Source organism: Lutjanus erythropterus, chromosome 17 (assembly GCF_056507025.1).
Source record: "Lutjanus erythropterus isolate fLutEry1 chromosome 17, fLutEry1.hap2, whole genome shotgun sequence".
Taxonomy (NCBI): domain Eukaryota; kingdom Metazoa; phylum Chordata; class Actinopteri; order Lutjaniformes; family Lutjanidae; genus Lutjanus; species Lutjanus erythropterus.
Genome location: NC_139333.1, coordinates 18312405 through 18339537, shown reverse-complemented (window position 1 = coordinate 18339537; position 27133 = coordinate 18312405). Strand labels below are relative to the sequence as shown.

Genomic DNA, 27133 nt, shown 5'->3' with positions numbered 1-27133 from the left:
CAGTTTTAATATACAAAAAACATTTTATGTAGGGATGGGATACTACTTTTCCATATTCGTGACCACAGCCTCAAGCATGTGCCTACACCAATACTAGTCCAATACTGTTTTTTTTTCTCTCTCTTAAACAATTTAGCTGTTAATAATACTTCTAATGTATTAATAACTGTTGAATGAATTAATGCAATTTGCTTAACCTAGCCATCTAAAAAAATAGCATGCTAAAAACTGTGAAAGTAATATTCTACTCTCCTAAAAGAAATATACAGCCTTAAATATGACTCAATTGTACTGCTGCTTCATTTCATTTAAATTTTTTTGGACTGATACTGCAATTCAGATCAGCTCATCTCTGATTTTATTCTAGCTTCCTTCAGTGTTTTGAATGTTGGTCATTTTTGTCAAAAAAATCACTTTCATACAAAAATAAGAGAAAAGTGCATTTAACGTGTCCCTCCGTTTCTGGCAGATCTTCTTCTTTGCTTGTTTTTTTAGACCCGGGAATGCTGTACTATGTCACATGATCTGTATCAGCGCCCCTTATTGTATAACAGTGGAAACGTAGATTGCCAGAATATCTCGTCAGTGGTAGGGAAGCTTTCTGTCATAAATAACAAAAAATCTTATCAATTACGGGGATGGTGTTAACTGGTAATTTCTTCCATGTAAAAGACTGTCGAGTGAGTTCATTCTGAATCATTATCTAACTTCCCCTTTCTCATTTCCCTCTACCTGACCCCTCCCCTCTTTCCTGCCTCTCAGGCTCTCTCAGCTTAGACACATGGACTAGGGAAGCTAGTCTGCAAATTTAATGGAACAGCATGGATTATTTAGACTGACTAAAGCCTCCCTTGTAGTGTCAAATGGGGGGTTGTGGGATGACATTATACCCCTACATTCTCCAGTCTCCTCCTCTCCCCCTCACTTTCTGCTCTGCTTACCTGCTGGATAAAGCGATCTGTACCTGCGTGTCCAAACAAGGTTTACCTGATGGTTCACATAATCCTTAATTGTTCTGTGTTATTTCACACCAGATTGCCAGACGCGCTCCTGTAGTTTTCACACATTTTACTCAACACTCGCTTGATGCAGGCACACACGTGTAAAATTGCCCTTACACAATCTTTTACACACATGCAAGTGCAGTCTGACACTGTGACCTTTGGCTGGCTCAGTCCTTTCATACCTGCAGGACAGAGCAAAGGGGCAAAGGTGGCTGGATGGTCATGAGGTCAAGTTCAAGAAATGGTTTCTTCTCTTGCTCACCTGTGGCCCCGACATGAAATCCAAGTGTGGTTAGTCTGAATTCTGTCCACACAAACATGCAAACGTGCCCTTTAACCTCTGGATACCAGCTGAAGAAATTGGCTTTAGTAGCTTTCTTTACTGGCGGACTTTCTGCTGCCCTAGATATCTGATCTGTAGCAGATTGACACTGAATTCACAACTCCACAAGAAGAGAGGTCAGCCTTCCACTTTATTGTGCATTTCACTACTTTTCAAAGTCTGTTGCTGTCCTGTCTCTGATGGCAATGCCTAACTATTGGATTTCTGTAGTTCCTTTATTATGTTCTCAACGAAAATGGCAAAGACATTAAAGTGCCTGTTCCATATGCAGCATAAAGCAGAGGTGGGACCAAGTCATTGTTTTGCAAGTCACAAATGAGTCTCAAGTCTTAAACTTTGAGTTTCAAGTCCTAAACAAGTCAGTCCATCACCAAATGTAATGCCATTTTAACAACAGAACTTTGACGTCACGTACTTTGTTCAATTTGAAATGTCTAACAAAGTTGGAAGTTTTTCTACTCTCTAATCTACCTAGTTTTTGTACTTGAACAAAGTTTGGTATTATTTTTTCCAACTGGAGCTCAGTAACGTAACATTAATTCTGCATGGTTCTGCTCTGTTACTTGATTGAAGGTTGTCAGATTGGTTCAGACAAAGTGGGTGTGCATCAACTGACAAGAATGAATAGCATTAGTGCTAATTGATTCAGGAACTAAAGAGAAATATATTGATGAATGGCACACCTTTTAAATATCGTTTATTACTTTTCAGTGTTTGGGCTTTGAGGAAGGGAAATATTGTAGGTCAAGTGAGGTCACGAGCCAGTGCTGTAAAAGTCCAAGTTGAGTTGCAAATCTTTTTTGATTTTGTGAAGTCGAGTCTAAAGTCATCAAATTTGTCATGTGTCCAGACCTCTGGTCCTTATTTTTGACCCAAAAGAGCATTTAGTTTACAAGACAGCGTTTCACTCATTTACTGTCGTTAAACTTTTTGTCAAATGCATCAGCATTATTTAAAACGCAGATTCTTAAAATCAGCACAGAAGATTAAAAAAAGGAGAGACATTATGTTTCTGCTTCATGCTGTTCGAGGGATTAACCATGAAAAAGAACATTTTACAGTGCTGTTTACTCCAGTCTTTTGTCTTTCATTTGATGTAGGCTGCTAATGTAGACCTTTGTGTATAATCATATAAACATTCTGCTCCTGTGTAATGGATGTGAAAAACAGTATTTTTCTTTTATGCTTAGAAAATTGAGGCAAGCAGAGATGCACACTTTCGAGAAAGACAAACTTTTGTCATAGAAAGCAGCAGTAACATAGGAAAATGTTTTTTTTTTTTTTAAGTCATAAGTATAGGAATGTTTGCAGGCAAAACATGGTTGGGATCGGCCAATCCTGGCTCTTTGTGCATTTGTATAAGAAGTGGGTCAGGTTGTGTGGGTGTGTGTGTGTGTGTACTTGTATGTTCTGTGCGTAGATGTGTTTGTGTGCATGCTGGTGGGCAATATTGCAACATCATGTGTATCTGGAAACGCACACAGGATGCAGAGCGAAAACCACACGGGACTTGAAGCAAATATTTGGAGAGTAGATTTAAAATGGCAAACAAACACCACGCGGAGGAGCTTCCTTACCAGTTAATAAAAAAAGACTCAGACATAAACACTAATATCCTCGTCGCTTCTTTGTCGCGGAATCCTAAACAGACGTCTTTTTGGGCCCAGAGAGTTTAAAGCATTTATCTGATGAATGGTTTTGTTTTGAGCGGAAACCAGTTTGAGGCACCTCATGAAGTGAAACTGTCGGGACAAGTTCTTGTGAAGATAAGTGCTTTGATTCCAGCTTGTATAAAAAATTTAAACTAATAACTATGGCAGACGAGGCACGATAAGGAAAAAGATGTCCTGTATTTTCCCAATTATCACATCTTTAAGTTATGTTTAAACAGTCAAAGGAACTTTATGAGATTCTTTTGTGTTGTGACTATTTTTACATCGCAAGTCCAAGCATTTCATCAGTGAGCTTGAAGGAGTCGGGTCAAATTTCACAGCACCAGGTTGGTGTAAGGTGTCTGTGTTACTTCCCTGACACAAATGCACAAAAAAAAACAGAAAAAAAAAATCTTAGTATCTTTCTGTAAAAGTAACATTAAAAACACACTTTGAAAAGTTATGTTAAGAAAAAAAAGCCTGCAATAATTAGATTAAGAAGCAGTCTCTTCCCTCCCAATCTGTGTCACTATGTTGTTCCAGTAACAAAGCATGCAGACGCCTTTAACCATTGCCTCAGGTGTCCTCCGCTCCCGAACCATCCCAGCTCCACTTCTCCTTTCTTTCTTCTTCCTCGTTTCCTTTTCCTTCTTTAGTGAAAGTGAGCAGTAGCGTGCACAGATGATTTATGTGCTTTAATGAGATTTCAATACTGAACAAACAATAAAAATTTATGGACATCACAGTTTTGGAGGCCCGCAGCTCTAATGGCTAATGTTACGCCCTTTTTCACCGGGGCCAGTAATCGGATCTGCAGCTGGCCCCTGGCCCTCGCAGAATGTATACAAGGGGGATTTTGTGTTAGCTGAGAGGAGAAATAGTGAGGAATGTCATGTTATCAGGGTGGAGGAATATTGCATCTATTTTATTATCCCCTAAGTTGCAGTTAAATTAAAAGGGCATCAATTCTGTTTATTTCTTCGTGATCAGAATCCAGAATCTAACAAATACTGAGTACCATTTTGTAGCACATGGATCTGAATTTCTTTTTCAATCATTTTCTTATGATGGTTATTATTCCTCATTAGTCAAATATTCAAATTAAGGTTATTAAAAGTATTGGTACCACATGTTTAAAATGATATCGCATCAAGAGTAGAGGCTAAGTGCTCACTCAGGACCTCAGTTCAGTCTTTATTGTCTTGCCTGAAATCTGGCTTGGAGCATGAAAAACCAGTGTTGTTCATAACAAAAGAGAAAATAATGAATGTGCCAAGGCCCTATTTTTTTTTTTCTTTTTGCCATATTGAGCATAGTTTATTTTATAGTGTACACTAGTATTGTCGAAGTTTAAAATTCTTTTTTCTCTTGGAGTTTCCTGTGTGTCACTTTTGCCATTGCGAGCTTCTAAGCATTGAAACCCATACAGGAGCTCTTCGTCATCATTCATCATCCACTTACATTGACAGTTATAAATATGGGCTGCTGACATGCTCCTGTGGGCTATAAACCAGTGACGTGACAGTCACATTGGGCAAAATCTACCTATCAACACACCCGTCTAGGAAAAGTTAGAGAAGTAGAATTAGGAGTAAGGAAAGAGTTGCAAACACGGCTCCTCCATAGTTTGGACAAGTATGAAATTTTATTTTACTCATTTCCAAGTCTGGATAAGTATGGCAAAAAGACAAGAGAGTATGGGAAAATATTTGTGTTTCCAGACAATGGCTCCTATTCATTTTTTTTCTAAAATATAAAATCCCTGAAAATAAACTGATCATGAAAGCAGAGTGTTTTTCATGGCGTTTGGAGCAGGCAGCCAGTGCAGCCAAAATGTTTGACAGCAGTGCCGTGCACAGACATTTGGAGGGCCAGGTGCTCAAATGAAAAAAGTGCACCCCTCTCATAATTATTTATGGAAAAATAAAGTTACATTCTGTAGCACATCTTCTATTTCCTAAGTTAGGCTGGCTATACTTAGATGTTTCAATAGTGGTTTAATTTCACAGCAGTGACAAACTGGAGGCTGGTGGACAAAATATTAAATATTATTATATAAATATTAAGCTTTTCTGAACATTACATTATGAATTATGTAGTAGGGATGCAAACTTTTTGCATTTACAGACAGTGGAACATGATAACAACCAGGATACCAAACACACATCTTTTTCTCAATTTAAGTTTTATGTGAACAATTATAGCGACACTTTAGTTAGGTGAAACATTGGTTTATGAATCACAAACAATTAACAAACAGTTTATTAAAACAGTAAGGTTCTCACATTAAACGGCGGCTCTTGTCCACCTGTCCTGAATAAGAATTTTTAATGTGTTAAATTCTTAATGGGTAGTAATAGATTGTTGATTAATCATTAAGATCACTGTTATGCTGCAATGTAGTTATCAGAAAAGTAAACAATATAATAATTTATTAATAATGTTACAGTGATAATATAAGCATAGGTAGCACCAGTTTATTTCCTCACAGAGATGTTTGGCAGTAAAGCACTGTCCAACTTTCCAAGTATAAACCCTGTTTGATTAAAGATTCCAAATAGGAAACGAAAGTCAAACATGGTCTGAAAAATCTACTGAGAAATCTGGAAATCTGAGTCTGGAAGAGTGTGCAATTTTGAAATGGAAAATGTGTCGGAGCCCTGAGAAAAGGTGAAAATAAGCAAGTATCACTCAACCGAGTGGAGAGCCCGAATGTGTGACAAAAAGAGGACACACAGGACGATAGAGGCAGATAGGGAAGATGGAGGAGGGCTCAGGCTTGGGCAGGTAAGAAGGCAGGCTCCGAAAAGGCCACCTGTACATCGCACCGGGACGAGGAGAAGCTGCAGCGGCTACATGAAATCGCTGCCGGCAAAAAAAAGTTTGTAGAAAAATTCCAGACACGGTTGCAATATATTCTCTCTTTCTCTTTCTCCTTCACCCACTCTGTCTATTTTCCATTTCCCTCTCCATCTCTTTTTCTCTCTCCACCTTTTTTTTTTTTCAGTGTCTCACATACACTTGCATATACACACTCTCCTCCCACGCTGAATTTCCTCCTACTTTCTACCTCCATCTCTCCTCCTCCTCCTCCCTCTCTCAGTCTCCTTCTGCCCTCCCTCTCTTCCTCCTTGCAACACTTTTCTGGGAGAGAACTGGGTCCCAGTCTAGGCTGCTGCTGGCCAGGGTTGTTAGCCGCCAAATAAAAAATGGATGAACTTGTAGAGCCCCGGTGCTGTTCTCCTGCATCAAGTTGGTGGAAAGAGAGGGAGTAAAGTGGGAGACAGAGAGAGAGCGAGAGAGAGGGAGAGAATCAGGCTGACATGAAATACGCTTCTCAGACCACATCCTCCAAATAAAAACCTGTCCATCTTTTATGTGAGATGTGGAAAAAAAAATGTCAATACAGGTCAAAAAAAGGTCTTTTTTAGGATCAATAATCTCAAAAAAAAAAAAAAACAATGTAAGAAAGCGGTTAGATTACCAGATAAATGAAAAGAAATCTTTCAATTTGGAAATTAGTTTCATATTTTATTAAAAATTTAGAGATTTAAAGCCCTAACCACCAAATAGATTTAGAACATGTATTTACATATTCAAATATTTTAATAAAAAGTTTGAAATACTTCAAACATTTAATTTAATTTAATTGTTCCAGCTTTTGAAATGTCAGAATTTGCTGCTTTTAGTGACTGCTTTATGTAATTTTAGACTGAATATCTTTAGGTTTTGGATGGTCAGTCGGATCGCCACATAGATTTGAGGTTTATTTACATACATAATTGTAAAGTACATTTTGATACCTGATTAATCATTGCTGTAATCTTCCCAGCAAACGTGATTGTTCCAACTTTTCAATGTGAGAATTTGCTGCTTTTTCCACTCTTTAATATTTGTAACTGAATATCTTTGTGTTCTGAGTGGTTGAATGGATAAAAAAGGACGTCGTCTGTATCTGTTGTAAAATTTGTTTGGCTTTTTTTTATTCAGTCTATTGATGTTAAGTATAATTTTGATGTATTTGTACTTCAGTATTTCCATGCAATGCTGTTTTATACGTCTACCTCACTGCATATTTTTTACTCCACTACAGCTTGAGTTACTAGTTACTTTACATATTTAGATTATTAACTCAAAATATAAATAATCTGATCTAATCCAGTAATTAGATTATATATATTATTCTGAAATGACCCATTCTGCGTAATGAAGCTTTCACATTTAGTACTTAAAGTATTTTTTTATGCTAATACTTTTGCACTTTTACAATCTACTGAAAGCAGTTAACTGGGTATGAAACAGCTTCAGTTTAATACGGATGATCTTCATAATCAAACGAGAACATCCGCAACGTGATTGGTTATTTCTACATAGTTATTCTTAATGCCTGCGACCGCGCCGGATTCTCTGTGAAATCAGATGAAACGGGTCTGCGTTTACATTTTCCCAGGCCAAACTTACAGTGGATATGTTAGCCAGTTAAAAGGAAAAAGGAGCTTTTCGTTTTGAGATTTTATTTTTATTGTTAAATTTTATGATTATAGTGGAGGAAACACTACTGCTTTTGTCCACAGAGGCCTGCAAAATCAACAAAATGTGAAAGATAAACTGTATTATTACTACTTTTATTTAAGTAAAGAATCTAAATACTTCTTCCACCGCTACAGTGATGCAAATAATTGTTAGTTGCAGCCCCAATTTTTGCCTCCACAAATCATGAACTCACATTATTAGCTTGTTTTATTCCAGTGCTGATGTAAACAAACCTTTAACACAATAAAAAGAAATCGGTAACCAAGAATTATAGAAGTTATTGTCTGTCAATCAATTGTAGCAGTGATAGAAGGTTTTAATCTGGTGTTTTGTTTTCCGGCTGTGAGTCGACCTTTTTCCTTTACATTTAGATCACAGACTGTGCCTTTATGTTAAATCGGGAACATGCAGGGAAAACATGCATCTAATTTTGCGTTAGTAAACATTTATGTATGAAGTATGACATATTTGTACATGGTTACTATCTATGTTCACTGTACAGTGAGTGTCTGCGAGTGTTAAGGTGTGGGCGCGTTCTTAAATATTGTTTTTCTTTGGGGAATTAGATGATGTTGGGGGCTTCTTTGAATAATTACAGTAAACACCTTTCAATTAGAGACCTGCTCCAGCTGTGTGTGTGTGTTTGTGTGGAGGGGGTGTTTGCGCGTGTGTCTCCAAAATCATCATTTATCTTGAACACCCCCTTGGGGACAATAGGCAGAACATGTGTGGTGGGATCAGATCTCTCCAACAAACAGGTCAAGTCATTATCTCTGCAGAGCAACATGAACCCGATCTGATTGTTCCCCATCGTTCTGCCTCATTCTTCCTCGTTTCAGTCGCTTCTTGATTGAAGCGTCGCACGTTTCTCACCTTTCTTCTCTCAAACCGGAGTGATAGCGGGCCTGTCTCCACCTTTTGTTTTCAGGGTTCATACGAGTGCTGGAAATCTCCAAAAAACATTTGAATTTTAAGGTAGTGTTTCCAAGGATTAAGCGAGTGCCACAAACTAATTGAAACTGTAGTTTCTTTGCTTTCATAATAAATCACTAGTTGGATATCTGCTCAGACATGTTGTAATGTCATGTCTACCTGCAGTCAAGTTTAACATGAAAATCTGTTGTATGTGTTCCTTAAATTTTTCAACCTTCTCTAGAATGTGATCACAAAAACCTGATTTTGGTTGATTACAGCAAAATAACATCTGATTTAATATGCTGAGTTGAGAAAACTCACCACTGCCTTCACTAGATTTTTTACTTCTGAATGAAACTCTTAAGTTTTGAGATAAACTAAACAAAGTTTTGCTGACCTATAATCTTTTGTTTGGATCAATTGCTTTTCTTTTTTAGATAAACTTGAATCTTTGAGTTTTACAAACAAAAAAATGTATTTCCAAATTTGCTATTATTTGGGTACTTGAAAATTAAATGGCTGCTTTTCCCAACTTTTTCATTTTTACATCGTGTAATGAAGAAGTGAAATCATTTAAAGTATATGTTAGGGGTGTCGATTTGTCAAATCCATGATTTGATATGATTTTGAATTTTATGGTCACGTTTCGATCCAATTTTTCAATGTAAACATAACAGATTGTTGGATTTACGCCCTGACAACTGACATTTACATTTTCAAATTCTTCCTTAAAAAGATGGTGTATATGGTATCAAGTGTGATACAAGAGCTGATAAGCTACGCTGTCTCGTCTTTGAAGTGTTGTTTTTTTTTCTTCGAGCACGCACTCGATGCCAAAAGCAGGCAGGGGAGGAGAGGAAAAGAAATACTGAGCGAATTGATTTGATTCTTGAAACTGAAAGCTCATTTGGATCAGTTTTCAATTTAACATTGAAATTGTAACGTGCATATACATGTGTAATTTGCTGCAGCTGTAAGGTGCTGAAAGAGCCTGAAAATGCACCTTAAATATATCTTGAAAGTGTATGAATCTGACTCTGGAGAACGTGTAGGAACCCTGTGTCGTGTCATGTGTGTGTTCACGTGGCAGCTTTGTGTGTGTGCGAGCCCCAGACCTCAATATCTGTGTGTGTGTGTGTGTGTGTGTGTGTGTGTGTGTGTGTGTGTGTGTGTGTGTGTGTGTGTGTGTGTGTGTGCGTGCACATGTGCTTCTATGAAACATATATTTGTATTAGTTTGTGATAACAAGTCGATGCATTAGTTAGGACTTACCCCCACCAGTGTTCCACCTCCGTGTCCATCACTCAAACCATTTGTGAACACATTGATCCTTCCCTCCCTCCTCTCACCCCCTCCCTCCCCCTCCTCCCCTCTCCCATGCTGTATATTCCCAGGGTTTGGAGGGAGGAGAGCCAGAATGGCTCAGACAGCCATTGATTTTTATTTTATTGGTCTACTAGTGGAAAGAGGAGGGATCGGGGAGGGCCTGAGAGATGCAACTCTGCAGCTAAGTTTGTTCTTAGTGGAGACGGTGTGTGTGTTTGTGTGTGCGTGTGTGTTTCCAGGTGGGTTGGGCCTATCTGCTTATGTCTGTCTGACTGAGACTGTTTTTGTTTTGGGGTGGGGGGTGTTATCTGTCTGTCTGAGAGGTGTGTGTGTGTGTGTGTGTATGTGTGTGTGAGTGTGTTTATGTCCAGCCACCTCTGAGCGCCATCAAAAGCTGTGTGTACATGTGTGTCAGCGTGTATCCGTGTGCCCACCCTTGTGTGTTTTGTGTGGGCACACACACAGATGTGTGTGTCATTGAGGGGACTAGGGAATCTGGGGCGCTGATGGAGCTGGCACTAGGGACCTGGACCCCAACACACGCACACACACACGCACAAGCACACACACACACACACACACACTCACACACACAGCTGAGGTGTATCCCGGTGCTCATTAGAGCTGGTAATAAGGCTGTGCTGCTGGAAGAAGAGGGAAAAAAACACGGGAAGGAAAAGAGGGAGGGAGGAAGAGGGTGGGAAGGGAGAAAAAGAAAAAAAAACTGGAGATTTTAAATTTTAATAACACTGGTACAATTTTGTAAATCTTTCCTGACAGAAAAGTCCTCATTATTTTCATCTGTCTCCGAGGAGCCTCTCCTCTAGCTCTGCCTCCCCGGGTAAACGGACTTCTCTCTCTCCTTCTCTCTGTCTTTCTTTCCTCACTCTCCCCGTTTCTTTCCACCTCTCTATTTCTGTCTTTCTCTCTTGTTTTTCACTCTCAGCTGCTTTATTGTCCATTTCCGTCCTTCCTGCTTGCTTTATTTTTTGCTCTCCTTTGCACTCATCATTTCCAGTCTCCCTCTGTCTCTGTTTCTAACACTGGTGCTGTATATCTGTGTCTTCACGTATAGTAAGGTGTTAGCTGACTGGCTGCCTGCGATGAAGGAACAGCAGGAGCCAATAGAACGGCCAGTATTATGTGCTGTTATTGGCTGGCGTCTCAGTTACACTTACTGTTGGTCTGTCTACATATGAGTGTTTTTTTTGTTGTTTTTTTTTTAAGGACAAGTTGAGGATATTTCGTAACAATTCAAAACACAAACTTTTCTAGTCAAATAAACTTAATATGAAAGCTACTACATGGACTTTTTTTTAACTTGTTATGAAACAGTCTCAGATTGATGTTTCTGCCCTCATATGACCTTAAAATTTTAAGTTGGATTTGAAGACAAGTTGAGGTAATTTTGTCATGATTCAAAACAAATACACTTTTCTGGTCAAATGAACTTGATATTTGAGCTTTTTCATGGCGTTTTAACTGGCTATGAAACAGATGCTTTTATATGACCTAGATAAGCAAACAAGATCATCTGAGAAAAGATCGACTGTTTCTAATGTCTAATGCTGATCGTGTTTCTTGAGAAACTTAATTTAATTAACTCTGTACATTTGTTAACTCATCATTACAGCTAAAAAGACTAGAATAACTCATGTTAAAGAGTTTTGAAAGACACTGAAAATAAATACTAGAAATTTTAAGTTGAATTAACTTGAATAAATAAAACTTGTATATTTGTGTTAAGTTAATGGGATAATACTGGTTGATTCCACTAAAGTTCTGTATATTTTTACAGTGTAGGAGTGTGTATTTGTGGGTCAGCATGTACGTCTGCACACTTGTACGTGCGCTGTGTGCATCACTCACACATCCCCAAACCATCTCCAACCCACACACACACACACACACACACACACACACACACACACACACATGCCTCAGCACCCCCCCACCTCTATGTCAAGTGTCAAAGCTGGAGGATGGATCCGGTTTGATAAGTTCTGTTCTGTCTGGCCACGTGTCAGGACGGGATCAACCATACGGCAGAGGAAAACCATGTTCTTCACTCTCCTACCTCCCAATTTTTGGGATTTTTTTTTTTTATTTCATTTTTTGGGTGGGGGTTTCAGAAGGGTGGGCGCATGTGTTCTATATTTGTGGGGTAAGTTTTATTTTAGCTTCTTCTGTTGCCGGAGGAATTCAACCCTCATCCTACCAACATATTTAACATACAAGGACTACCGACCAGAGTAAACTACTGCATGAAACAACCATCATAGCAAAATACAAATCATTTGAAGAAGGAACTGCTTATTATTTTTATTTTAGGAAAGTTACAGTTCATTTACATTTGAGTAAATCTGTGTCTGTCTCTTTTATATTGACTGACAGAGAGGCCCTATCCCCTGAAAGTGTGCGATACTTAAAATTATCACCCCTGACAAACATGACCTCAGTCAATGTTCCATCTTCTAAAACGGCCTATAGACGGAATTGGCTGTTTTATACACTGATCATTTTAAAAAGCACAAATTGAAACTGAAAACAATGATATGAATTAGGGAAAAAAAATCACACGCATGAAAATTTTGAACGATAGAATAAATCATCTGTACACCTCTGAGGTCTGTGGGTACCTCAGTTGGTAGGATTAGGGTTAAGGGGAACCTAGAGCCTGATCAGTACTGGATTTTTGGGGCTGATATTAGGGATTAATTGTTGTTAACAAACCCTTACAACGAAGATATGTAATGGACACACAATATTTTACATTTCAACAGTAAATTTAACAGTTTTTAATAGTTATACTGAATTAAGAGAAGAGGATCAAACATGCATCAGATGCTGCCTATAAAGCTAACAAAGAAAAACAATCTGCATTATGATTGGCCAGCATATATACTGACACCAACACAGACCAGTATAGCTGTAATAGGCCAATAATGAGCCAATAATATTGGCCGACCGAGCTATCAGTCAGGCTCTAATGGAAACTAAACTGACTTTTACTGTAGAAGCTCATTTGACTAGTGAGCTCACAGTGAAGTGGATGGAGAATATAAATCTGTAGATAAAATCTACAATCTGACAGTATGCAGATTAGTCGTCGTGAAGATTATGAAAACGATCTGCCCCCAGGGATTTTCTCTTCCCTTTTACAGACACCAGTTGTTGTGAGTGACCAAATGGAAAAAAGATTAAATGGACGATGAGAAAAATAACTTTATTACTGGTATTTGTCAGAGTTTTTTTTACTGTTGTACACTCAAGTATTGATCTGTATCACAGCGGCTGAGTTGTACCAACAAGGATTTAGTTCTGTTTAGTTTTTACTACAAAATTTTAAACTCCAGTTGTAAATTTACAGTTAAGGAGGTTTCACTTTAAAATTGTTTGCCTTTATGAGATGAAATGAGCAGAATAATCAAGTCACACGTTGAAAGTTAAGGGACAAATTCAACCCAATCTAGTTATCATGCGTCTCTTTTTTCTGTTTTTTTTTCCAGTTTATGATTCAACCAACACAGGTTGGACAACAGAAGAAGAAACTGAAACTCCCTGTTGAGCCGCCATGAGTTGGCTGACTACTTAGCAATCATTGTAATGTCTTATTAGCTTTTTAGCTAGCAAGCAAATAATGTAACATTTCTTTTTGCTAGCTTGCAAGCAATGCAACGTTTTGTGAATGAATATAGAGCAGCCGAAAGTTAATGGTTTCTCCCCTTGTTTTATACTTAGTGGGTCCTGAAAGCAGTACAATTTATTATTTATGTGTTTTAATTTGGATAAGCAAGCATCTCCACATTGATTAAACTCTATTTCATTTCAGTTTACATCAATAAATTTGGTTTTAATAAACTGAGATAAGTTTTTATTTGTGCAACAGAGCTCTGCTTTATTTTAAATCTGGATTTACTTGTTTTTTAAAACTAAAACTAATCTTAGATTAAATTAATCTTTGTTGGTGTAAGACAGTATTTTTGTGATTATGATTCTAATAGAAAAGAGTAATTTCCTGCCCAGGCTATAATGTAACATTGACTTTGCAGCCTTGTCACCTCTGCAGTGGTTAAAGGAGAGTGATGACATTAATATCCTCGCTCCTCAAGCTGTCAGAGGAAAGGACTGTGGCTCTTTACAGTGTCACAGACACCATTTTTTTAGATGGATTTTAACATTGCTCAAGTGTATTATGACTGTACCCCCTTCCACCACGTCTAACTCCTCCCAGTCTGTCTGGCTGGATCTTTACGTGCGTGTGTGGGTTTGTGAGCCTACAGGTCCTCTGGTCAAAGGTAACCCCTGGTTCACAACCTTCACAAGGTCTCATAGTTTCACTTGAATTATTGCGGGCAATAGAACAGACATGTGCGAGGTTAAGATTACTGGTTCAGCCCCAACATTTTGTTGCTCACAGTGGATTTTAAACCCACAGCTACAAAACTGAAAGGCATACTTAAGAGTTTGAGTTGTAGCAAGATTGAATTTAACCTTAATATTACTTATGCTTTGGCTGTTTCTTACTGGGCAGTGATACATTTGTATCAAGCCTCTATTTAAGAGTTTGAGTTGTCTCAAGTAAGATCAGCTACTTTACATTAGACATTCATGTTTTGTTAGATTGGTGTTCAGAGGATCAGTTTAAGGTCAAAGTAAGTATTTTTTTTTAAATATCCGTCCCTTGAGAAGAAGTGGTTGAATTGCAGCACTGTCATATTCTTTACCGCTTTGAACATTTAAGTGTTTGAAGTTATTCCGCGTTGTTTGCTACCAAATCAAACTCCTTATAATGAATGCAATTTTTACAGAGTTGAACCCCCCCATCTTCTCTTCTTGTTGCTCCTCATCACTGAGGCTAAAACTAACTTCCTGTTCGTTTTTCCACCCCCAGGCCACGAGTCACCCGCCCCTCTTTTTCCCCAGCTGAAAAAGTAACAAACAACACAAAGTGATGTGGATTCTCCCGACACACTGGCACTCGCAGACACACATACACACAAGCTCCTCCTCTGGGTATTCGGCTGGGATAAATAATCATTCTAAATAATGAATGTCAATTAATAGGGGGAGATGTGGCCTTGCTAAGCATGCTCTGATTAGTGTTTCAGTGGGATCTCCTCCCCAGCCGGCTCCAGCCAATCATTTCAGGATCAGGCTCTCCTATCACAGCATCCCTGGTACCGCTTACCACAACATAGACATGCAGGCGTATGACATAAGCAGCGTGATGATTTTATTTTTATTACTGTTTTTGTCTTATCCTGTAGGGTGAAACCAGACAGGATCTGCAGCAGCAGGATATAAAAATATACCGTAACTGTTACTTGTGTTGCACAAGACGTGGTTTACTCTATACAGCATGACACCGTCATGATAATGTATGCATTTATTCAAGGATAAACTGTCTTCTTATAAAGCAGGGCTACTTACAAATAGTAGTTATAATGAGCTCTCTGGTGTTGTCCAGTGAGAGCATTACAGTTGTTGAAAGGATGTACAATTGATTGGTTATTGTTTTTTGTTTTTAACTTTTAAAGCTTTTAGCTTGTAAAGATATCATATACCAGTAGTTCTCAAACTTTTTTCAATAACCTACCTAAGGGTGCAATAAATTATTATTTTCATTACCAATTATTCTGCCAATTATTTTCCAAGATTAATTGTTTAATTAATAAAATGTCAAAAAGTGACAAAGAAAAGCAGCAAATCCTGATATTTAAGAAGCTGGAATCAGTAAATGTTTGACATTTTTACTTGAACAATGACTGAAACAATCAATCAGTTATCAAAATAGCTGCAGCTAATTTTCTTTCGATCAGCTGATCGATCAACTAACCATTACAGCTCTACATGAACTCAGCTGTATTATTGCTACACTTTGTTCACAAATTCATTTTTTGATTTTTGCTTGTCATTCAGTACCGAAACTGGCTTCCTGCTCACAGTGAACGTGATTGCATTTGTTGCATTTTTTTGGAAAACCTCAAACAGAAGTAACAACCGTGGCCACAGGCATCATGTTTTTTTTTGGTCATCCCAGTCTTGTGAACGTGATATTTCAAGCACGCCTTTAAGGTATTTTTTCAAACTTGGCACAAGCGCTGACTTGGGCTCAAGGATGGACTGTAATTGTAATCCCTTACTGAGAAAAATATGTATTTAAATTACAGTAACTGACCAAAATGTTGGTGATTACAAATGGGGAACATGTGAATATTCTTATGACGTTACCTGGCGGTGCGAGAGAGAGATCACTCATGTAGTTATAGATCAGTCTTGTAGTTGCTTTCTTCTTCTGTGCAGTTTTCAGCAGTTAACAAGTGCATTGAAAACAGGAATACTGAATCTAAAAATTGGCTTAACTGAACTTACATTAGCATTGTTATTGAACTTATTATAGTGTCATTATTTTAGGAATTATGCATGACTGATATTTTTTAAATGAAAAAATGTCAATACTCCCTGCGGTACTCCAAAGTACCCCTAGGAGTACTAGTACCCCCATTTGAGAAACACTGTCCTATAAATATGTGTTCTAGAGTGGCTGGAGAGTCTGTTGTGCAAAGTAGACAAAAAAAGACACTTCTCTGCAAAAAGCATACACAAAGGAAATACAAAGACGTAAGCATAAAAGCGCTCCTGTGATACATAACAACACTGTGTGGTGTTGTAGTTCTGTTGTCCTTTCTTCCATAGCCGTGGGTTTCAAACTGAGCAGCTACTTGAGGCTACTGCAGGTCCGAGCTGGCGGACTGGGAGCTCCACTGGTGTGTCGGGCTCAGACTTGGGCTTTAGAGGGTAGCAGGGTGACTGAGCAACCAGGCAGCCCCCCCCCTCCCTCCCCAGTGATAAATGGCCACAGCATGGGCTATTCATCTCCTGCTTAGAGAAGTGGACAGTGCCCCCCCTCCTCGGCCTCTCCTCCACCCCTCCACATGTCAGCAAATGTGATAATTCTCTCATTTGTCAGGAGCAGCGGAGGGTTCGGAGCTGGTGTGTGTGTGCGTGTGTGTTTGCCTGTGTGGTGATACAAACTCTGGAGAATTTTGGAAACACACACATGAGACGAGTTGCTCGTACTCTTGATGCTGAAGCCTGTAAGTCTTCTGCACCAAGGCTGCAGATGCTGCTGAGGATATGGAGGTCAGGTCCTCAGTGTTGTTTCTGGGAACAGCATAAATAATTGTGTATATTGTACAGTTACACATAAACTATACTTGGTGGCTTTTTAAGGCTGAACCTGGTATTAACTTTAGACTCTTAGTATCTTTCAATTTGACATTCTTACACTGCAAAAAATATTTTTACTCAGTTTTTTTCTTGTTTCTAAGTCAACAACTTGCATTATCCTTTCTTTTGTTACGATACAGGCACAAATTTTTTGGAAGATTTTGATTTTAATTTGAAGATTTAAAAAAAAACAAAGCAAGTGATTGATTACAGTTGGCTTAGAATTTCTAAAGCTTTTAGTTTATATATTTATTGTATGTCAGCAGTTCTTAAATGTGCATAGTTTTTTTTTAGTTATTTTCACAGTATAAACACCTTTGGGAGGGAGTTTAACACCCTAAATAGCTGTGTATATTGTATGACATCACAAAAATCATACATGGTCTTGCCTTTTTAAGGCAAGTTATTTTTGCCTTTGAGTTTTCTTGAATTATAGGTACATAAGTAATAAAGGCTTTGACACACTGTTTAGATCATTACGTAGGCTGATAAATTTTCTACAGAAAATATAATAAATGACAGTTAAATATGTGATTAGAAATAAAAGAATTTAAAATAATCAGAATCTTTTTTCATAACTTTTTTGTCAAAAAAAGGGGGATTTGGGCTGCGGACCTCAGTATATCTAAAATCCTGGCTGCAGCCCTGCTCTGTAGACCAGCAGCAGCACCCGCTCCGTCTCTCCAACCCTCCTTTTTCGCAGCTTTGTGTTTTTTTGGTTCAAAGCCCCCTCTTGTCAAGTTTACTTAGGTCACAGTGGGAACATTTAAACGTGCAAAAGAGTGAGTCGTTTTATGGCAAATTCCATCAGTAATTCACTGATTTTATTACCTCCAGGAAACTACTGAGCCACTTTTTCCACTTTATTGTGCAAATAAAGTTTTAGAGCCTGTGTGTGTGTGTGTGTCTGTCTGTTTGTGCGTTGTTTATAAGTGTGTTGCTCTGTTTAGTATGTTCTAATGTCTGCACACGTCAGTATGAAATTTTTACAGAGGCTACGAGTGTGTATGCAAGTCAGAAATAATTTGTCAGACATTTAAACCAGAGCGTTGCACAAACGTGTTGGAAATATTGCGTGTCTATGTGTGTGTGTTTTACGGTCCCGTGCCAGTGGTTGTATACCAGTAAATACCATGTATGCAGACCTCATGGTAGCTATTAAACATGATAAGCCTCCAGCTGATGGCTGGTCATTTAGTTTGCACATAAACATGTGACTGTTTTACGTGTTTAACTTTTCTCTGTAGACACAATATGACTTCTGTGAACCCTGCCTGATCTCTCTCTTCTCTTTCTCTGCAGGATCATCCAGAACCGCATCCTGGTCTTCATCCTCGGAGCCATCATCCTTCTCACCATCATCCTGGCCATCTATTTCAATCTGCGAGGCCACTGATCTCACCTCTACACACATAAACGCACACACTCCCCCCACCCTGACACAAATACAAACACACACACTCGTGATTAATAGCGACAAAAGCGTTGTTCTGCTGTAATTAGGACAAATGGTCCCCATGAATCACTGTTTCCAAAGCCTGACAGGGAGCTTTTTTCCATCTCTTTCTCCTTTTCCTGTTTGCTGTTTCTTTCTCTCTTTCTTTTCTCCTCTTTCTTTCTTTCTTCTTCTTTCCCACTCTTCAGTTTTGTCCTCTCTCTGTCAGGCTCTTTCTCTCACATCTCCGGGGACAAGAATCGAGGGAGATGTTTATATGATAGTTAATATTTTTCATGGTGTCGTCCTCAGCCCACCGTGTCCCCAGGTGAACGAGGCCTGGGGATTTTTTTTTTTGCAACTCAAAGCAGATTCAAACATGTAGATTCTTCTTTTTTTGTGGCAATGCAGGTGGGTCAAGTGTTATTCAGGACGTGTGTGTGCATGCATGAGAGACAGTATGAGAGTTCTGTGCATGTGCATGAGTGACAGTCACAGATCGGGGGCCCACACTGTGTTTGTTGTTATTCACACCAACAGTAGACACACATACTGTAGTATGTATGAGCTTCTGTAACTAAATGATTCAGCCGTTCATCATGTAGCCCCTACACAGCACAGAGGACAGTGCCTTCAAGTAAGATATGCTGTTCATACTCCTCCTCTAAAAAGCTCAGCAGAGCCCAAAATAGACGAGTGGCGCTGCCTTGAAAAGAGACGATACACATGAAAAGGTTGAGGTCAGTTCAACTTTGGTTCAGACAAACCAGGCAAAAGTTTTGTTTTGTTTGTTTATTTTCAATTATTGCATTCAGGAAATATGCGAACATTTTAAGAGAGCCTGGAGATGGAAAAAATACAATAAAATCTTGTAATTTGTTTTTTCTAAAAAAGCGAACTGGCCCCAACCTTGGCACAAACAATACATGAGTATAATAGAAAGAAAGGTTTCTTCAGACATTTATATCCACATTTTGGTACAATCCCCCTGCACCTCCCATACACAGATTTTTCCACAACTTCCTATGGACTTTTTAACATAAATATCATTGTGGGAAATTATAGACATGATACTGTATGTACTAACATTTAAATCTACATCATGTATAGTGTTTTGCTCTCAATACAAGCGACTCTATTACTATTTATTTATAAATGAGCTTTCAGTTAAAGTTTCTGTGCTAGAACTGTATATTTTATGATGTTGAAAGTATTCAGATTTAACATTAGCCTCATGTATTTTTTTTTTTCTTGATTTCGGGTGTTCAGTGATTAGACTAAAATGCCGACACCAGGACCAACTGAAATGTGTGGACTTCAAGTTGTGTGTCTTAAAGTTTTTTTTTTTGCTTTTGTCTTCTGTTCTTATAAATTGATCTAACTCGTTTTAGAACTTGTACTCTGTGTTCTTCCATATTTTTCTTGTCAAGTTCTGACGATAGTGATGCAGTCCTTGTTTCTGTTTATCTGTGCGCTGACTGATGATGTGATGCATTTGCAGGTGTTTGAGGCGTGTGAGTTTACTGCTGTTTAATTCTTCTGGGGAAAGCCATTCTTCAGGGGGGTCTTGGAAAATCTAAATTTAAGAGCATATTTGGAGAATTTTTCGCAAGTTGAGATACATGAAGCTAACACACATACACAGACACGGGTGGGGAGTGTTGGCGTGTGCATGTGCGTGTGTCTCCTGTGGTCGGCGTGGTGGTTCCTGGCGAGGACATTTGCTATTCTGTTTCAGGGCCATGCTCTTCGTTTTCGAAGATGCAGGGGTGTCGAGGTGGTGGTGAGCCCCCGTCACCACCGCCCCCCCCCCCCCCCCCCCCCCCGACACCCCCCACTCCTGCCGACCCACCATTTCACAGGCCCTCACCAGCCGCAGTGCCGCCGTCTGCTTCAAAGCCTCAAATTAATGGCCAACAAAATAGTGTGCCTCTGACCGTCCCATGCGGGGCCGACCCACCAAGACTTATCATTAAAGTGAAGGAATAATGAAAAAAGGAAGGAAGAAGAAGAAAGGAGGGAGAAGGAAGGAAGTGAACAAGGAAGCATAGAGGTGGGGGGGTTGAAATCCCTGGCAGTTTGACAAACCTCATCTGGTAATGACCCTCGGTGATTGTTTTTTCACCCGGTGCACAGCATGTATGTGTGCAGCCTACCTACGTGCCGATGTGCTCTCTTCTTTTCCTCCCTTTCTATCCCCCCCTTTCTCTCTCTACCTCTCCTGCCACCTTTTCTCCTCCTCCCCTCCCTGTCCTCCCCTCCCTCCCTCCCAGCCTGTCAGATGAGCGGAGCAGTAGCTAGCGAGTGAGCGGTGGAAGGCAGCGTGGCGGCGGCTTCTATTTGAAGTTGTAATGGTGTCAAAAAGTCAGGGCTGACTGACAGACATCAGTCCCACAGGGCCTCATTAAAAACAGACCCACTTGACAAGGAAATAATTGAGCGCCGGCGACAACTCGGGGGCCCCTCCGCGTTTTTAGATGTTTTTATTTTCTTTTCATTATTAGCGCCGAGCTATTATGTTCATTAAGAAATGGCATTAAAACAAGTTTTTAAAAGCGGGGAAAGGGAGGGAGGGGCAGAGGGAAGGCAGGATGCATGAGGGTGGGAAGATAACGATTTGTTTAGAGCCCCCGTCCTGTTTTATTATTTAAACAGGAGCACTGTCATGTGATACCTTGGCAGACGTCGGCTATCATCTGCCACTCCTCCCTTTTTTTCTCCTCTTTTTCCTCCTTTTTTTTCCCCTCTTCACTCATCCCTCACTTTTCCCCCCTCAGCTTTTATCTCCCTCGTCCTCTGTCCATCTCCCTCTTTCTCCACCTGCCTATCCCTTTCTTTTTCTCCCTCTGAGCGGCGGGTGTCGTTGGAATATGAACTAGATTATTCATCAACCCCCCCCACACACACACACACACGCCCCACTACCACTCCCCCCATTCGCTGATTTGGTTTTCGACAAGCGTCTCGCCGCAGAAGGCTGAGGATGAAAACTTGTCAAAAATAGGTTATATCTTATTCCAAGGGGCAACAATAGCAGCAGGTACAGACACCTTTTAATATTTAATTTAGACGGGTGTTAACCCTCCTTAAGTGACTGGAGCTGTGTCTTCCATACAGACACCAGGAGAGAAACGGGTTTGGGGAGGGGGGGGAGGGGGGAGCAATTAATTATTTGATGTCTGAAAAGTGATTTTGAAGCTCTCCCTGCCTTCTCCTGTTTGCCAGCGAGAGGATCGAGTCTTTGGGTGTCCCTGTTCATTTCCTACACCAACCACGTTCTCAGCTTGGCCATCCTGCGAGAGCCGAAACATTTCCACCTGAATCACATTTAGATCCACGCTCCGCTGTGCCGCGCTTGATACAGTAATGATAACACGAGTGATCCTATAGCAATGGTTTTGGTCTCTTATTTCATCAGCGGAAATGATTTTACACCACCATCTTGCGTCAGTCTGTCTCGCTAACATCCCTCGAGCCCAGCTCAGCAGTTACTCCTGTTCTCCCTGGTCCTTTCTAGTAGGTTTACATACATAAAGATAAAAAAAAAAGAAGGTTCCTCAACAAGGAACCTCTGTGATGCACCACCATTACAAAAAGCCTGATGTTTGTCAGCCATTTAAGACGACGAGGGATTGTGACAAGCATCGTTTGAGCTGTCTGTCCCCCGGCGAAGGGCGGGCCTTGAACGGGATAAACAGCCCCAGTGGTGGGATCATGATGGGAGGGTGGGCGCTTCATCTCCAGGAGTGTCCATGATGCTGCCACCCCCTACCACACACATGCACACGCACGTATTAAAGGCGGCCCTGCAACAACAGCTACCCAAGAAAAACCCACAATGCCACCGTTTGAGAACTACAATGAATCTTCTACTGTTTGATTCCGCGCGCACACAAAAGCACACTCGCACTGTCGCACGTATGGTGGACGCCCCCCGATAAAAAAAAGAGGCACACACACGCTCTAGTGTACGGCTGTTAGAAGAGGAGCCATGTTCTCCGTTTGTACACGCCACCAGTCCTAGCAGAATGGCTTTCTTTCTCTCCCCGGCCCTTTATCTGTCTTTTCTTTTCGCCCCCATCAGCGCTGTCGACCGTTTTAATGGTGTTTGTGCTCACAAAGAAATGACAATGCCCCCCATTATTTGAGGAAGTCACAGGGGCTGCAGGCATACATACATACATGGATGTTTGTGTGCATGCATGTGCGTGCAGGATGTGTCCCCCTGTGGTTGAGATGGAGCTGGAGTGCTCAGTGTAAAAGGCTGTGTTGAATTGTCTGCACGCACAAATATCGGTCGCACTTTATTTTACAGCATACGAATAAGACGCAACAAGCCAATCAAATCTTGAAACAATTTTATTTATTAGACAGTATTAGACCCCTTATTAGATACTTTGACTTTCTTAGAGGGTAACCTGGGAGACTACAACAGAAAACCTGTAAACGAAAGTGTATTTTTTCCCACTGTGAGACCCTTATTAGACTTTATTAGGAGTTAATTAGGGACACATTACAACAGAACCGTACATGTCTGCTACTTCCCTGTTTATAAAACAATATGTGAAACAGATCTATTAAGTAAAGATCAAAATTATAGAGGTAGAGGAATATTTTGTTTGCTTTAGTTTACAGTACAGTTCTGTTGTAGTTTGTCCCTAATTACCCTTTAATGAAACTTAATAAGGGTCTAACAATGGGAAATGATACATTTTAGTTTACAGTACAGTTCTGTTGTAATGTGTCCCAGATTACCCTGTAATAAAGTCTAATAAAGGGTCTAATACTGGCTCATAAAGAACAAATTATCTCTAGTTTAATTTGATGCAAAGTATGGTTTATGTCTGGTTTGTGTACTATAAAATGTAGTGCGACCCAAATATTTGTCTATGTCCATCTGTAGTGTCCGTATGACTCATTTTTTCCTGTTGACCGGGATTTTCCTCTTCAGTATAACCAATCAGACTCTGAGCCGCTCCTGAAAACTATAAAGACTTTTGTGATCTCTGTCAGTGTCGGTGTCGTTTAACATCTGTCATTAAAGCAGTTCTGAATCTCAGTAACCAAGACGCTGTGTCATAACTTGCATTTGCCTCCTCCAGCCGCCATGTGCTGTCATTGAACGCACAAAAAGCAACTCGGAGAAGGAACCTGACAGACTCCTCGGGATTGAGTAAGGAGGTAAAGCCGGGAGCTGACATTTTCAAACCTATAGCAGCTCTGTGTGCCTGCTTTTTTTTTATTTTAAGGGCGCACCTAGCTTTGTGCAGAAGACGCTCTAATACCTTTTGGCCATGGAGACAATAGGAACACAAAGAGCCGGGTCAGAGCTAGGCTGAGCCAGGCTAAACCACTCAGCACACCCCCCTCCTCCTCCTCTCCATCTCCATCTTACCTTCCATCTCTCTCCCTGTAGAATACTGCCACAGCCTTTGAACTGAAATTAACACTTTACCACTACAAAGACATACAGTTGTAACCAGCAATGTCATTTGCATGATAATGGGGAGTTGGAGAAAATGGAGCTGTGATATAACGGCAGCAGCTTTTGCTTACGTTTATTTATTTATTTGGCAGTATCTCTGTGCCGTTTGCCCCGTCAATTAAATTTCTCACTGTGTACATGTGCCCGAGTTGATGTTAAAGATCACAGGGTAAATATGTAATATATTTGCTGTATGAAATCACAAAATGACCATGATATGTCAGCAATGCTACAGCCAGTATGTCCTCCTGTGAAATCTCCGTTTCAGTGTCTGCTTGTGTTATGACCTGTGTGACATGGAGCTAAAAGTGATGCAGAATTGTGTTAAATGTTTGTAAAATGACTTACTGTTTGTTAAGATGTTTATAATGGTTTAACTGAGCAGCATATGGACAAAGACTGGCAGGCAGTCGCTGAACTCCAACTCCACGGTGTATATTTTCTGAGTGGGCTTTTGGGTAATACTTTATTTGAAAGGGTGTGCATAAGACTGCCATAACAATGTCATGACACCTGTCATTAACATGAAGGAGTCTATATGAATGTTTATGATTGTTGTCATTAAGTGTCATTCAGTTAAAAATGCCATTTTTATTGCAACATTGATATTGTAGTGTATTTGTTATGACAACTTGACATTATCAAACTTAAAGAAACTGTTTACCTTTATGTTTGAACGTTATACATTATACAGTCATAAGTGGTTGGTTTTGACACTGGTCCTTCATGAGTCTGTTATAAGTGTGTTGTGAATACTTTCCTTGAGCTCCTTGAGTAAAGTGGTACATGTTGGACTTGTCATAAAGATGTCATCAAGTTTTATTACACTATCATATGCTGTTGTAACAGTGCCATGAATAATTTCCTGGACTTAAAGTAAAGTGTCACTATTTGGACTTGTCATGATGATGTCATTAGATGTTATAAGGCCAGTTTGATGACAGAGTACAGTACCAAGGTGATTTAGCTTTGGCTTGCATTAAAAATGACATAAGTGGCCAATTGATACTTGATGATAACAGTTATAAACATTCATGAAGGCTCCTCCATGTTCATGACAGGTGTCCACTGACAGTGTAGGACAGTGGAGGGTTTAGGGGGTTTAGGAGCTTTGAAATGTTACGTTCACTGGTGCTCATGCAAAAAAGGTTACCAGGAGATTTATGACTGGTTTTATGCTTCTGTCTGTTTTAAAATGGACGGATGGTAGTCAGAGACAAATGAGCAGAAAAGTGGGAATGAGCGTGAAGGAGGCCAGGTTGCCTGGGAGGCACTGAGTGTCCTGGACGTTCAGAGAGAGGAGGGTTTAGTCAGGCTCAGCCCCGTACAGTAATTTACTTTGCATATGGTGTCTTAGCAGACACGATTCTAAATTTCCAACTGGGAGGCATCAGTGGAGGAATCACTGTCTTCAAAAGACGGCCTGCCAGTCATGCTCCTACCGTAGCCGGAGATCTGAGCGCGCACTGATAACCCGCGACATCTTTCTGGAAAAACGAGGAGTCGATCAGCTTTGATGGAGCACATCCGCCATGACAGGCTACTGAAGAGCTCGCTAATCAACTGGGGAGGGGAGGGGGGGGGCATCGCTTAGCATGACAGCACGGAGGGGAAGCGTGGTGGAGTGGGGGATGGATGGATGGATGGACAGACGGAGGGATGGAGAAGGTGTGCACTTATTCTCTGTGAAGCAACCTCACCTTCTAGACTTGCAGGTAGATGTGGGAAGTGTGAAGTGTGGGAGACAGGAATGTGTCTTTGCATTGTCTGATTGGTAAAAAGGGCACCCCCTACAATACCCCCAGCAGCCTGTTACCTACTCCCCCCCTCTACGAAACCTCCGCCTCAGATGGTTGGTGGCAATTAAATATTCATGAGATGGCGTCCAATCCCAGAGCTCGGCAGCCAGTTTTCTCCACATAGGCCAGGAAGTGGAATTGGATTCTTATGAGGGGGGCTACTTTAGGCTGGTGCGTGGGGTCAATTGAATCAGAAGTCCAAAGGTTACAGAAACTGTGTGATGTCCTCCTATATCCCCTCCACCACTCTGAAAATAGTGACTCGCCACGCAGAGCTCATGAAAGAAACCTGGTTTCTCATCTCTCATTTAGCCAGGTGCACAAAGCATCTTAAATTAAGATTTCCCTTAAAGTCAAAGGTGTGGTTTCCTTCTAGTCTTCTCCTTAATGTTTCCAAAAGATGTTCACTTAAGTTTTTCTCCTTATACTAACCTATACTCTATGTCTAAAGAAATAAACAATAAAAAAAAATGAACTGGTTAGAGGAAGATGTCATCTGTATTATGAACAACTTATGTACAGAGATTTCTTTTCTTCAAGTGAACTCAAAGTTAATTTTAAGTTATTCTTGTTGTATCTGTCGGTTGTCTTCCTACAGTTAGTGATCTCTTTTGTGGCCAGAACAGACAAGTTGTCATAATTATTGTATATCTTTTGGTTGAAGGTGTCAGACCAGAAGCACCGGTGCACGCAAAGAAACTGTCTCAGTGGAATCTGTAAAATTTTACTCTCTTTAAAAATGCGGTACATTCCTTGTTACCATTTTTCCTAAATTAAGGAAACCTTTTAAGGGATTTTTTGCTACACCCTTAAAGTAAGTAAGTAAAGCCAACCACTAAGAAGAAGCTAAGCCTGAAATGTCAAACTTAATGAGAAAAATTAGGGTGTTTTGTGCAACCAGCCCCTGATGTTCAAGTCATTTTCTCTGACTGTTTTGTTCAGAGGCTGAACTTTGTTCATGGCACTTACTCGTGTTGTTCTCTCCTGACTAGATCCTTGCTTGTGTTGTATCGGCTTTCTGCTTTGGATAAAAGCGTCTGCTAAATTAAATTGTAAATTGTAATTGGAAGCTGGAACAAGCTTGTTACAGTTTACATGAGTCCTGTTTACTCTCATCTTTCACTGAAGCTCCAAATTATGAGCCGAACTTTTTCCTGAAGCACCGTCCTCTTAGCTGCACATCCAGCCGTGCAAACACAAAGCTGCATCTCCTAAAACAGACAGGCTTTACTGTACACACACACACACACACTTGCTCAGGCTTGCGCACACAAAACACACACCTCTCTATTGAGACGTATGGATGTGGCAACAAAATGCACAACTTTTTGTTCATCTCAAGGACTTGTGAGGGCCCCAGTGAACTGAGAGGCCATATTGATTTTCCCTCTTTTCATGCTGTGACTCT

The 27133-nt window shown here is 40.1% G+C and overlaps 1 protein-coding gene across 4 annotated transcripts in view; it reads left to right on the top strand.

The window, feature by feature from the left end:
- The window catches only part of vti1a (vesicle transport through interaction with t-SNAREs 1A), a 156134-nt gene extending 136184 nt beyond the window's left edge, over positions 1-19950 (top strand). For all 4 annotated transcript variants that reach the window (XM_084740236.1, XM_084740239.1, XM_084740235.1 and 1 more), the window contains one exon: positions 18309-19950. In XM_084740236.1, coding sequence (XP_084596362.1) covers positions 18309-18402 — 94 coding nt within the window. In that variant the 3' untranslated portion in view covers positions 18403-19950. The remainder of the gene's footprint in view (positions 1-18308) is intronic.
- Positions 19951-27133: the final 7183 nt, after the last annotated feature.